General features: G+C 44.5%; 1 protein-coding gene across 1 annotated transcript in view; it reads right to left on the bottom strand.

The window, feature by feature from the left end:
• The window catches only part of TBXAS1 (thromboxane A synthase 1), a 243,562-nt gene that overhangs the window by 122,800 nt on the left and 106,645 nt on the right, over positions 1-14,117 (bottom strand). The window contains 1 exon segment of the mRNA XM_042795265.1: positions 5,587-5,683. Within this exon segment, the coding sequence (XP_042651199.1) occupies positions 5,587-5,683 (97 nt within the window).

Here is a 14,117-nt window from a genome sequence, read left to right as displayed (position 1 = left end):
TTACAAACTGAGTTCATCACCCTTTGCAACAGCAATTTGGAAATAAGCTAAGAAATTCACGTGAAAGGATGATGATGGCATTGACATAACCGGAAATAATCCTAGGAAGTTTAATTTGAAGAAAGGAAACATTTCTAAACAAAACAACCAAGGGTACAGGGTCGAGACAGCATGTATGAGCATCTTTTGGCAACAGTACACAACTATTCATTCCTTAACTATTTTTATACGACATGTCTTCAAATGAAAATGTTGGTGGGTTGATTCTTCAAAACAAAACCCGCATTTGTGAGAGAGGGACTGAAGAAGGAGCTCAGCCCATCAACTGGGTCAGACTATGGGTTTGGATACCCAACTGAATTACCACCGGTTACTGAACGACGGCACATTGGCAGGGCTGCTGCGTACAGGCAATGCTTGCACTCTACAAACCAGGTCAGGATGCACGAAATAAGATTTTGCACAAGATGCACAAGCAAGCCTTTACTTGCAAAAGGCCAAGCACACACACAGAGAGCTGGCTCCTGAGGCACCCCTCTGAGCTGCTGGAAGCCAGTTGTGCATCCCAGCCCCGCTATGGAGATGCATAATCGCTACCAGTGGGTGTAGGGTTGTCTGAAGTTAATGGAAGTACATTGATTTATGCTGGCTGAGGGCCTGACCTAAAATTCACAGAATTACAGGATGGCTGAGGTTGGAAAGGACCTCCGGAGGACATCTCATATCAAATTCAGATAGATCTTTTGGTAGAGCAATATCCATAGACACTTTTCTTGGCAGTACTGTGTTCCCTAACAAGACACCAGAAAGAACAGTCAATACAGGGGTATGGCAGCCGTCCCAGACCACAGCTGAACCAGCTGCAGAAAATAGGCTCCTTCCTATTTGGTGGCTGTATTTTATTTGTTTAATGCCACGGGTAGGCCTGAAGCTTTACAGATTTAACAAATTAAAGATTAAGCCAACACCTTAGTGTAACAGGCAAAGAATAATCATGTCCCACACAGATGAACTGGGGGGGGCGGGGGGAGGGGAAGGGGAGGGATAGATAAGCAAAAAGAAAAGCTCTGGCAACTCACTTTTCCTTCAAGAGGGGCACAAGGAATTTGCACTGCCACGTTATATCAACTTTCTTGCTACTTTTTTTGTTATTACTATTACTATTTTATTATTAATTGTTGTTAATCTATTGTTACTTTTTCCACTGTAAAAGCTCCTGATGAGAAAACAGGGATATTTTCTTAGAGCTACTGGAATTAGTGTAGATTTTTATATTTAAAAACGTTACCCTCCTCCAGCTGATTGTCATGCAGATTTAAGGATTTGGTCTGGATCAACTATGAGTTTCCACTTGTGATAGCCACGTGAATCCTGGCAGAGCACGGACTCCAGCAGCCTGGCAAACCTTGACTAGCCAGTACTTAACTTTGCCTTAGGGCTCACTGATCCACATTTTTAGCAAATAGCTTGTTCTACAACTTCTGAGTCATTTACATTATGTACCAGGTAATATCTCTCTTCACATTGCTCTATCTTAACATTCTGCCCCTACATTTTTAAAAGTACACTTTAATGATTCTCAAGTACTAATTCAAAAACAAATTTTCAATGCAGAAATTAAAAACGATCTGAAAACAGATTATGTATCATTATCCTGCCTGGCAGAACGCAACAAACATCGTAAACCTATCTCACTCACAACACAGTAATGCAGCTAAAAACAGTCTTAGTGCTCTTAAAAGAAAACTTCTAATCAAGAGACGACTTACCATAGTTGTGAGAAAAAGGTATCATTTACTGCAGCACAGCCTTGCCTAGAATGCTGGCTGAGGTTTCCATGGTTAACCTAAATTAAAATCAATTCCATATTTTTTGGCAGAAGGTCTATAAGCTAATTTTCATCTTTTCTTCTTCAACTATAATTAAAAACATAGGGAACAGGCTTCATATGCCTCAAGTATGAAGGTACATTACAGTAGACATTTTTGTTTTTAAATGGCTACAATGAGCACCTTAAGTCAAAATTAAGCGGGGATAGCAGAATGTCATTATTGCCTGTGATTATACAGTTAACAATAAATACAGCCCATGCCTACAGGGGACTAATACCCTGTGTACTAGACGCGGCTGCTTGTTCTAAAAGGAAGTAAACTTTAATGCAGATTTGATCTGCAGTCACCATACACTTCTGTCACGCGAATTACTGATTAGTAAGTCAGAAACAACAGAGGATGGCAAGGGAATCTAAAAGGCTTTTTGCAGCAATATTAGAAAGATATTCATCGTAAAGATGGGAAAAGTATAGTATCAAAGAGAAACATAATTGCATAAAGCGAACAGGAGTTTGGCTTCTGATCACATGCAAAATCTACTTTGTCCATACAGTGGGCGAGCAGATAGGTTCAACGTGTGAGAAGTGTGCAAGTGGCCCAGGTGTCTCTGGGTGTGGAGACGAGGACACAAGATGCTTCCAAATGAGTCCTCTGAGCAAATTAAAACCACCCTGATTCCATAAAGGTCTTCTGGTGACTTCCCAGCAAGCAGCCAGCAAGTGCACAATGCCAGATTAAGGTCATTCTTCTTACGAGCGCTTGAAGACATGACATCACATTATAGACAACTTTAATAAAATCTCAGCGTTCTCTGAATCATTATCTTATCCACTTCTGTCTATCAAGTACATCCACTGTTTGCAACCCTTCACAAGTTCAATTTTCCACCGTCTCTTACTTTAATATATACGTATTTTAAGATTAATTGAAAGAGTAGCCAACCAACCATGGAATAAAAACTTTTTATACACTTAACTTTTAGAATTAGTCATGCACACCCTGCAACTTAGTGGCGCTTTGTTAACATACGATTGCTACAATTGCTACAGTGTGGTAAGTAATCTCTCTTTGTGGAATTCTCGGTTAGGGAACTCACATTTAACCTCTGGTGGATGAAGTACAAATCTTGATTTTAAAGAAAGGGACTCGCAGAGGGGTGAGGAGAAAGCACGGTGGATTTTCCCAAGGCCTGTTCAAAGCCACCAGCCTCACTCCCTTTCCCTGCCTTCTCACCCTTAGGGACTGACACTCTTAAGCTGAGAAAAGGCTTTGGGTTGAAATAAGAAGTGTATGTCATGTCTGGACTGAATGGTATTAGCCTAGCTTTGTGAACAGCACTAACCCCAAAGCCAATTCTATAACCACTCATCAGTAGACCATCTGGAGAAGGAATGGGTAAAGTAAGGCAGGGGGGATCTATTTTGCATTTTCAATTCTCCACTAGCAAATATAAACCCTCACTTAAAGTAGAGTTTGCTTTGAGTAATTTTAAAAGACGCAAACAGAAGCAACCCTATTAAAAGCCTTAAAATGACATTTATTCAGTCACTATGAGAAGAAAGAATCCTACTACTTGGAAAATGCTTTTCTCACTCTCACCTTTCAGCTATTATTCACATACAACCAAAATCACATCTGAATAAATTCCACTGGCCTTCACTGCATACCACCCAGCATTATTTACTTTCATATAGAAACCTTAGCGTACAGGATAGCCAAAAACTTCATTGAGAGAGCTGGCTGAATTAAGGAGGAGAGGCAGCTTCCATTCTGAAAAGAGGGAAAAACTATTTCCAAGTTAGATGTGGAAGGACCCAGAAACAGAAGGCTGATTATCTCCTGTAAATGAAAAGCAATGGGTGAAATAGGAGGAACAAAGTAGAAAGTGAGAAATAACACTGCTCAAAGATTGCAGCCGTGTAAGAAGACCAGGGAACAAGCAGATAAAAGCACATAAAATGAAGCAAGTTCATTTGAATTAGACTCATGGGCATTAATCAAGCCAGAAATAGCAACAGTGCACAGGGGGGAAACTGTTCATTTTGTTAGACAGGGGTAGGCGTTAAATTCTCTCATCTGCCACAGGCTTTCTGTTAGTGGCAGGCAGGTCACTCAATCCATGCCTCAGCTCCTCATTCATAAAGCAGGATGTTGTGCAGAAAAGCCACAAATGGGTCAGGGGACAGTCAAGTGATAAGGGCAAGATGGGAACCTACACAGACAGCTATACCTAACAGATCCCTGACGAAGGGAAAAAAAAAAGGGAGTGAGAGAGACTGGCTATAGTGACCTGACCTACCTGCATTTTAAAGAGAAACACAAATGTTACAGAGTGTAACAGATGGATGTACAACCACAAGAGAGATAAACCTCTGACTATAAAAGCCTGGAGAAAAAAATTTTGCCAAATAAGAAGGGTGGCAATGCACAGACAGATATATTCAAATGATGAAGCTGACTAAAATTAAGAGCAGAACGAGTATCTGAATGTACTCTCAAAGGAATGCTCTCTAATTTCATGGAGGTGTTATTTGTGCACCAGGTACTGCTACAAAATAGTGGGTACAGGCTACTCCTATCAAATATACAGGGGAAAAGCATGGGAAAGTTACAGACAGGAAGAAATAGGGTTCCTTCTTGGGGGTGAAAGAAAGGAAGGGGTGGGAAATTCCTTCAACTACATAAAAAATGGGGGAAAGACCCTTGGCACACACAATTTCAGACTAAGAAGCTTGCACACTGGGATTCTCCCATTCAGTTATGAATTACAGGCAAAATGGAGTGCAGCTAGTACAAGTGGTTATTAAATAAGATATAGGTAGTCACAAGATGAACCTCATGTACCGAAAGAAGCAAGCAAAGGAGACAAGCAGTCTGCAAACAGGCTGTCTGGTTGCAGAGGGGATCAGAGGGGCAGAGGAGACAGACAGCTGATCAGAGATGAAATTTTCCCTGAGGGCACAAGCAGCCCTCCTGAATACATGTGAGTTTATCTGAGCTGGTTTGAGCATACAAAGGGGCCAGGAGGAAGCAGGGAATGGATGGCACTGAGGCAGCGTGCGGTCACAGTGACAGTATTTCCTTGTAAAATGCTGAGGAACTGCTGGAAATCGTTACTATCCCTCTGGCCATTCCTCCCTCATTACTTGTTCTAGCCAGTACTTGAAAAAAGAGCTTTTTAATATATAACTGTGTAGCCAACAGCATATGTGTAAGTCCTTGTTAACTCCAACTTCATTCTTTGCTATTTAGTATTTTCAGAGTGATTAAGTATGACAAAGCAACATTCATTAGCTGTGGGAGGCATGTCCCTGTCCCAAGCAGCCTGCTCCTGCCCTAGAAATTCTAAAACCATAAAGCAGACGATGGGCGTGAGAAAGCAAATAATATTGTCCCCGTGTTACAGATTGAGAACCAAGGAAGAGAGCTAGTAAGTGATTTTCCTAGGATTTTACAGGAGGTCAGTGGCAAAACTGGATATTGAAACCCTCTCTCTTCAGCATCCATCTGGTGCCTCAGTCACAAGGGCAGTGCATCTCTTTTAAGGACATTCTCTTTCCTCCTCAGAGTGTCCTGGTAACAGGTGTCTTTGACTGAACGAACATATTGAGTTTATATAGCTTTAAGTCTTGTTGAACCACGTTGTACTTTTCCCCCTCTCTGTTTCCAGCCCCCTTGCAGCCACTTTTGGGCTAAGCTCAGGTCAGCAATACTGTCAACTCCATCCACAAAGCCAACTTTTTTATCTACGTACAGTTCTGTTGGTGAAGTTACTGAAGTCTGTCACTAAGATTTGCTTGATCATCTCTGGTGTGGAGATCACCACAAACATCTGGCGACCAATGTAATACCTACAAAGAAAGAAAGTAGAGAGTCATTTTAGCACATAATAACCACCAGAGAACCATTTCCTTCCTTAAAACATCTCTTTTGGCTTGAAAATACTTGCCATGAACAAATATCACATAAAATATATTCTCCTGGGTAAAGCAGTATCTTTCCCCATCCCTCTCAACTACTAAATTAAGATGCATGGTCCTGAAATTTAAAGGAAACATCTTAAAACCTTTTACGGATTAATCAATACTCAGCTAACATTTTAATGTAAAGGTTTACACACTCTATGCTCGCTATGAATTCTGTACAAAGTGATGTAACATCACTAAACCAAACTACAGAGGGGCAAAACATTAGAAAGCAACAACCCAAACAATCGTGAAAGACCTACAAAATCGATTATCCTGCAGCTAGCCGCATAAAATGTCTTTCCATGGCAAAGCCCTGTCTACGATGAACCTTTCCAGAAGTCCCCCAGCATGGCTGCAGGAAAGGCACGCTCTCACCACTTTTACTTGCACTGGAACTAAATGCACCTCAGATCCCAGGCTCTTCATTGCCACAGACGTAACCACCAAACCGACACCATCTAAACATTAAATAACATCGGGGGGAAGGTTCACCAGGTATAAAGGAATTAACAGAACTTTAGAAGAAGGCTTCTTCTAGAAGGGGTGTCTCACTCCCTGCTTGTACGCCCTCCACCTCCGCGCTCCCGGTGCGGAGCCAGGCTCTGTCCCTGGGGGACATCCCACCGCTGTGGGTGCCGCAGAGGCTCGGGGACCCACCCCACCCCACCCCACCCCACGGCTCCCAGGGGTACGGAGCTCTCCTCTCCAGAAGTATTCCCTCCAAGGCCCACACGCACTCCGTGCCTGGCTGCTCTGCGGGGAGAGGCAGAAGTGTCCCCAGCAAGCAGAGGCTGCCTGCAGTCCCTACCTTTGCCGACCGCTGGACCGGACAGACATGCAGGCGGTGAGAGGAAGAGGAGGCTGGAGGCAGGCACAGGAGGGCCGGGCAGCTCAGAGCAGAACACAAGAGCAATACCACAGATGCTGCAATACTGCAGTAATGTCAATGCCTAATCATTTCAGTATGATAGAGCTTAGCATCAATATATTGCTTATCACCTGTCTACACTGCAGCAACAGAACAGACAAGCAAACCCTGGGCTGAATTAAATTTAGTAACTGGAGGTTCCCATGGCAATGAAGCTGCAGCAGCACTGATTTCACCAAGGGCAAACAAGTCAGACAAATATCTTGATTCCGTAGCAGAGTTTCACAGTCCACCTTGACCCCCATACCACCAAAACTCATAACAAAGAAATGGCAGAGAAGCACAAGAAAATAATTTTCTTCCTGGTGAGTTTCCAGAGGGAACCGTTACCTCCCAAATCCAACCCACAGGCTCCACTTGAACCTTAGGTACAGGCGGTAGGGTCTATTAAAATAAACCTTTTACAGCCCTCCCAGTTTGCTAAACCACAGCAAAGTAGCTGTCTGTTAATGGCCAAACTTTTCTTCAGAATCTTAACAGGTGCCTAAGAAAGAGCGGAGCCCTCATTTTAGAGTGCTTTGATCACAGCCTTTAGCAAAAGAGGATAACGCCCTACGTGCCCCTTCACGTGCACTTTGCACGATTTCTCTGGCATCTGAGAGGGAAAGGAAGCTCCCGAGGCGAAGGCCTGTGCTTCTCCAAACCTACCCGGGATGATCAACCAGGAATGCTGACCTCTCACACTCACACCTTGCTTTTCTCCTTTTCTCTTCCCCTCTCCAAGTTTACGGAGTTCCTTGTCTCGTTTAATGGTTAGTGACCGATGGCAGTCCCACGCACACAGCTTTTCACAGGGACCGAACACCGGGCTCCAAACCTGAATCAGCTAATTATGTCTGCCCAGATAGCTTAACTCTGACCACCATGGGGCATCACGATACATCATGCAAAGCACATATCTGTGTGCGAGAGACACTTCTAGCTTATTTCAAACCTGGGAAGCCGCAGAGCTCCAGCTCCGGGCCGCTGGAAGAACAGGACGGTACTCACAGTCCGGGTCCTCACGCCACAGCGCGCTTTGTGCTTGAAAGCACTCAGGACTAAAATTCGGGACAGGAGCATCTCCCGCTCAAGCTGCTTTTATGAGAAAGTGACTCACAAGCCAAGCTTATGCAAACAAATCTATTCATCATCCTCCAACTCAGACCAGTCACCCAAACTACCAGTTCTGCTTCCACAGCTAAGTGCTTTTTATTTACTCTCCTCTAACTTTCTACCTATAAGCACCTATTTTTCCTTTCCGTATCCAGTTAGAAATAAGGGCAGAGAAGGAGGGAAAAAAATCCTCTGCGTTTAATAAATTGAAAATAGTGAAAAAATATTTTAAATTGCTTTTTCCGCGAAGCTCTGCCTGCTTTTAAGGAAAGACTGCTGTAAAGCACACACAGACTACCATCTTTTATTGTATCCCAAACAGTAAAAACTCTCTTTCTGGCTTTTTTCCATTCTCCTACTTTCTGTATATAATCTTTCTAACCTTTTCTAAGACACAAAAAGAAGAGGCTGTGTATGGACATGCTTTGGATGGCAAAATCCACAGGCTAGGAGCATGACTTCCATGATCTTTCCTGAAGTTAAGGAAAAAGAACAACTAGAGCTAAGCATGAAACAAGGTCATCTGAGAAATTTAATTTAATTTAGCAAACACGGGTCCAGAACCTGTAATGCCACCAGAAAGATGCTTAACTGAATTTTAACATATTTTAAATTCTTTTCAGGATCAAGGCCTGAGTCACAGAGAGGATATATCCCAACTAGGTTGTTTGTTTGTTTTTTCTACTTGTTCCGAAATGGCAAGTAAAAGATAAAATCCTCCTGAACAGTAATCTATTCTTCCCAAGTAAATAACATATTCACCCCTGCCATGTAACTTCATTTTGATTCTGTATTACTATGTGAGGATATCACCAGTCACACACAGACTTAGATTTATTACTGAATGAAACCTGATATTCTTGTCAGATTTTAATAAATAAGAGTTTGAGAAAAACAAAAGCCTCCAGGCAAGTGCATTACAAATAGATTCATGAATAATTTAGGACAGCACTTTTTATTAACTTTCTCTAGGTTAATCTTTTTACAGGGCTTGTCCACACACAAAAGTCCTACCTTTAACTACAGTGATACAGTACCATTACACTGCTTGACCCAACCCTTTGTAATATTTTCATGCAGGGAACTCAGGGTGTAATGCAAACGCTTGGGACTATCTAGCTCGCTCCTTCAGAGAAACAAGGACATGTGCCTACAACTCTGCCCACATGGGAATCCACCTTCACACTGGCATACCAGTACAAATAAATTTCATGACCCATGCGTAAGTGCAATTTTCCTGTGTAGATGAGGCCTTGGTTATGCTGTTCGGGTCATTTCTATTAAGTCCCAGTTTAAACTGCAGAGGTTCAAAATAGAGGGGAAAAAAAAAAAAAAAAAAAATCCACATTTTTTAGACCAGCAGGTTTAGCTCCGTTGGAAGGTGAGGCAGGGAAGAGCTGGTGCCAGTACATCAGCAGCACGAGGACAGTGTCAGCCTCCTGCAGCAGATGGGCGACGGGCCATCGCCCCAGCGGAGTGCTGGTGCAGAATGGGCAGCTCTGTGCTGCACCGTCCCCGGGAGGGCCAGGCAAAAAGCTTTTCAGCAGAGTTTAACGGAGGGCACGCACCTACCCCCAGAAGGTGTGGAAAAGGCAGGCTGCCCTCCAGCATGCTCACCAGAGGGCTCGCAGGGCAAGGTTACACGCAGTGTATGGGGCAGAGGAAGTTAATCTGCAGCCAGAGGGTTTTAATAACTGAAGGGGCTACAAACACCCAACACATCCAGCTGCAGCAGTCTGGTTTGTAAGAGCAGACAAGCACCGCTCTTCTGGCAATCGATGAAAAGGACAGGGACTGCAGCCTTCTGTTCAGGTTTCACTCAAGATACTGCGCTCCTCTTCGCAACCATTTAGTCAATCAGTAAACATGTCTTTTCTTTTACACACAAGACTAAGCAGCAACCCAGCAATGATTTCTGCTGGTTTGCACGTGCACCACCAGTGCTTTCTGCCGAGATGTGGCCCAGGTGTCCCAGCCCACACCCAGTGCCTGCCGTGGCCATGGCCACATCAGTTACCCCACGGAGGTAAGAGGCTCCTCAAACTCCAAGCCGAGGTAGAGGCACCTTGGACCACCCGGTCCCTCCCGCAACACTCAAGCACACCATCCCCCTTTCCAACGTTTGCCAGAGACACTCCCTGGGAACGCAGATTTCTGTTCCCAGGCGACGTAGCAGATCAGTCAACCACTTTTTCTTTGAAGGACCAATTTAGTATTATCTTTTCCGCGCCCCCAAGATTGCTCTGGCCACGCTGCACGGCCATCCGCCGCCGCCAGCAGCCCTCGGGTCCCGAGCCATGGACGTGCTCTCCAAGCAAAGCCGACAGCAACGCTGCCTTGCTGCCCAGGAAAGGATGGAGTGTGTGCGCAGCACATCATGGCAAAGGGCCACACGTTTCTGTGCAACACCCGGGTGGGAAACACCTGCAACCCTTTCACCTTGTTTACAGTGCTGCTGTCAATTCACAGAAGCCTTTGATCTCCCTATCTATTATCAGTCCCACGTATTACAAACACATCACATTAATCATAAAACACATATATGTTGTTAGGCAATAAACAAGGCTTTGTTTTCTATGCTACAGTCTGGTAAAGTACACAAAGATCATCTGGAAAGCTAAATGAAAATAGAAAATTTTATTATCTCTATCTTCCTCAGGGAAGAGCAAAAGAACAAAAAACGAAAAAGAAAGGGGGGAAAACAGAGAGGTATGAAAAGACATAGACATACAGGGGAAAAGACTAACTTTCTTAAGAACCATTTCCTTAAAAAAAAGTTCCTCAATCACTCTGCTCCCTTTGTTTAGAGACACCCATTCACTGCAGACTGAGAAACGCAAAAGCGACTAGCACACTGCTTGTTTAAAGTGGGACTAAAGCCTGGCGTTAGTTGGTTAATTATTTCAGAGGTCAGCAAATTGATTTGTCATGAGTACTGTCCCCTTCCAGCTCTTGCAGGGAATTCAGACTCTGTAGGCCTAAGCAATATGTAATAAACAGCTGCAAAGCCCAAACACAATCTTCACAGAAAGGGTTACTTCGGGCTGAAAGAAAAGGAGGGAACAAAAAATTGTCCGGTACCATGAGCCCCATTATTATTATTTGTGTTATATTAGCAGCTAGAGGCCTCCAAGGTCCCCGGGCCCTAATTTGGCAGGAGTTACACGTGAGGAGAAGGCTTATTCTAGGCCTGTGGAGTCTACAATTTAGATAAAGAGGAGCAACAAACAGTAGGGAAAACAAACAACGTCCTCCAGTTTCCATCTGAGGGACCAGGGCACAGACAGGCGAGGAGGAGCTGGGAGTTGCCAGCAGTCACCTCCTGGTTTCGATTCCCCGGGGGAAGAGGGCTCCTCAGTTGCCATGTACAGCTGGAAATCCCACGCCGGCTTTCTCCAGGCAGAGGGAAGTCTGCTGGAAAGTCGGGAGCTAAATCCCGTGACATTTCTCCTGCACCCCAGGCTGTGACTCTAGCTGGCAGGGTGTCCAGGGTGTCTTCCCGGACTATTTGTATAAAGCACTGACAAGCTGAGTATTTCTGGATTAGAGAACTGAGAAATGCACATTGCCACTTAAGAAAACAAACAAACAAACCAAAAAAAAAACCCAAACAAAAAAAAAAATAAAACAAACAAAACCCCACACACAAAAACAACCAAAAAATCCCCCCAAAACTAAAAACACACAACACCCCAGAAACAGGTGAATTTATTGCATATGAGAATGAAGCCCCAGTAACACTGAGCCATGTCAGGCACAGAGAAAAGTTTCAAAGCACAGCTCTGCCAACACACACACCCCCCCCTCAGCCAGAGACTAATCCAACCCGTTGTGTAAATTCATGAAAAAGACGATGTGGCCACAGTGATTTCTATTTAAGAATAAATTGTTCCTCATTTCTTTTTTCGAAGAAATACGTTTCTTTTCATATCATGAAAGCTTTAAAATAAGCACATAGAACTATTAATTTAATTCCTGACTGTATTAAAAACATCATGTAACAAGATGCCCAGACACTCGCTCACACTTTCTGCACTGCTCTGTATTGCTATGCATCCACCTCTTTGTCCACATACCCAGGATTAAAACTGCTGCCTTCTACATACCAAAAACCTCTGCGCTATCTCAAACTTGCACCTTGCCAGAAAAACCTCTGTTTTCTGGCGTGCTTAAGGAAGTATCAAAAAAGGAAGAAAATTCCGGGATTATTTATATTCTCCCCTCCACTAAAAGCACAGCTATTTTTAAAGGAGCTCCTCCCTTGTCAGGTGCAATAAGAGACTTGCAGTGGGAAAGTAATACATTTAGGGTTAACAATAAGGAGAGGGAGAGCTGATTGGGGCCATTACAAGGCAGAGAGCTGGAAGAGTCTTTCAAGTACCTTACACCAGGGCGCAAACAAGATCTATTTCTGGGCATCTCTAACCCCAGCTGGGGTTTAGCAATTTGAGGGTGTCACACACATTTACTAATCCCTTCCCCCTTCCAAGTGAGCAGTGCAGGAGACGCAGACTCTGCATGGCTGTGTTAATTCATTCATGAAATGAAGTCGATGACATTTACCCACATACAAGGAATGACAGGGATTAAATTAAGCTCACAAAGTGCCATGGAGAGGAAAAAAAAAAAAAAAAAAACCACCAAAACCCCACCTCTGAATTATACAAGCATATTTGGCAATCTATGTCCATTTAGTTTTCTGCGGAAATCTGCGCCCAGACACAGGTGCAAGTATGAAAACTCGTGCCCATGTTCAGGGGTTGGGAAGAGAAGCGGCAAAGGGGATGGACAGGGGTAACAGAATCGTTTCTTTTCTTGCTCCAGGTGGGCTGCGGGAGGAGGGTGGAGCGGAGCCACCCTCCCGGGGTCTGGGGCTGTGCTCCTCTGCAGCTGGGGAGCTGCCGCTTCCCAGGGCCGGGGGGGTTATTTTTATCCTGGCAACTGGGCTAAGATGATTGCTGCCACCGCCGCCACCGCCCCACGTGCTCGCATCACACCGCTAGCGCTGATTAGCTACATCAGTATTCCACTTCATTAATGCAAAACGAAAGCTGTAAATAGGGCACTGCTTTTACAGGATGCTACTGGAAATGAGAAGTGCTGTGATATTAATAAGAAACCTGTTGCTCCTCCCGCCTGGGTATGCAGTGCTATCGCTACTGCCCGACGCTGAAAGCGCTCACAGCTCCTCTCCTCGGCAAGAGTGCCGGGAGAAGGTTTCTAAATCGCTTCCCATGGTGCTTCCCACCAAGCTTGGACTGTGTTAGTCTGTGTTTTGTTACCCGTGTTTAGATGGTGACATTTTCACCAAAGCTTGTTTTGTCTGTGCTCGTTAGAGCACGGTATGCCTGCTTGACCTCGTGTGATGGTGCAGCAGAGGTTTCCTGTGGGTTTCAGCATATTTCTGTGCCCGGCCTTTCCGTGAGGTGGCGAGACCCAGCGTGAGAGCAGTCTCATCTCGGGCTCTTCGCACCTAATTCACCACCAAAGCACTCCTCTGCCATGCCCTGAGAGAAAAACCATCAGGTTCCTGTTCCCAGAACACTGGATTACTGTTTCTAGGTAAGGCTACATCTGGGAGATAATAAACTTTCTGTGTCTCCAAACTTCACTTGCTACCATCTACACACGGTTCATCCGTATGGATTTGTATGAGTCTATTATTTATATTCAGTAGTGCTACCTATTTTTATCAGTGCAGCGAAATAAAACGAGGATACAAGATGGCTGAGGAGGATAAGCAAATAACGTTACTTGGGCTAGCCAAGGGCAGCCTTTTCTCCATCATTTTTTTTTCCATGTACGGGAGGGAGACAGATCTGCTCAGTGCTGATCCAGATTTCTAGTCAGAAGCTCTAAGCAGCTTCTCTTGACAGACAGGTGAGCAATTTCTGGGACACAACAGGCAGCCCTGCCCTGGCAGGGCTACCAGACAAATGGAGACAGGGCAGTGTGCTTGAAGAAGATGAGGGGTATGGCCGCGGTGCTCCGTGGACTGACACGGCTGAGAGAACACGTAGCAGGGGGACATGCGGCGCAGGGCTGCTTTCCAGCAAAGCAGGAGGGACCCATCCGAACGGGTGGCCAGGGAGGATCCTCAGCGCCCCAGAAAGCCAGAGAACATGTGCGTGTCGCGGTGCAGGCTCCAAGGAAAAACTGGGGGCAGGGGACGAAAAGAGGAGAGCGTATGTGCAACCATACAGAGAAAATTAAACAGGAAGGAGGTCAAAGGATTTAAATATAATTTGTGATACTGTAACATCACAAGATACGGCAAGCTATAAAACAGGTTGA

The sequence above is a fragment of the Tyto alba genome, unplaced genomic scaffold (assembly GCF_018691265.1).
Source record: "Tyto alba isolate M040663 unplaced genomic scaffold, T.alba_DEE_v4.0 Super-Scaffold_21, whole genome shotgun sequence".
Classification (NCBI taxonomy): domain Eukaryota; kingdom Metazoa; phylum Chordata; class Aves; order Strigiformes; family Tytonidae; genus Tyto; species Tyto alba.
Note: the sequence above shows the minus strand (reverse complement) of the source record. Positions and strands in the feature narration are given on the sequence as shown.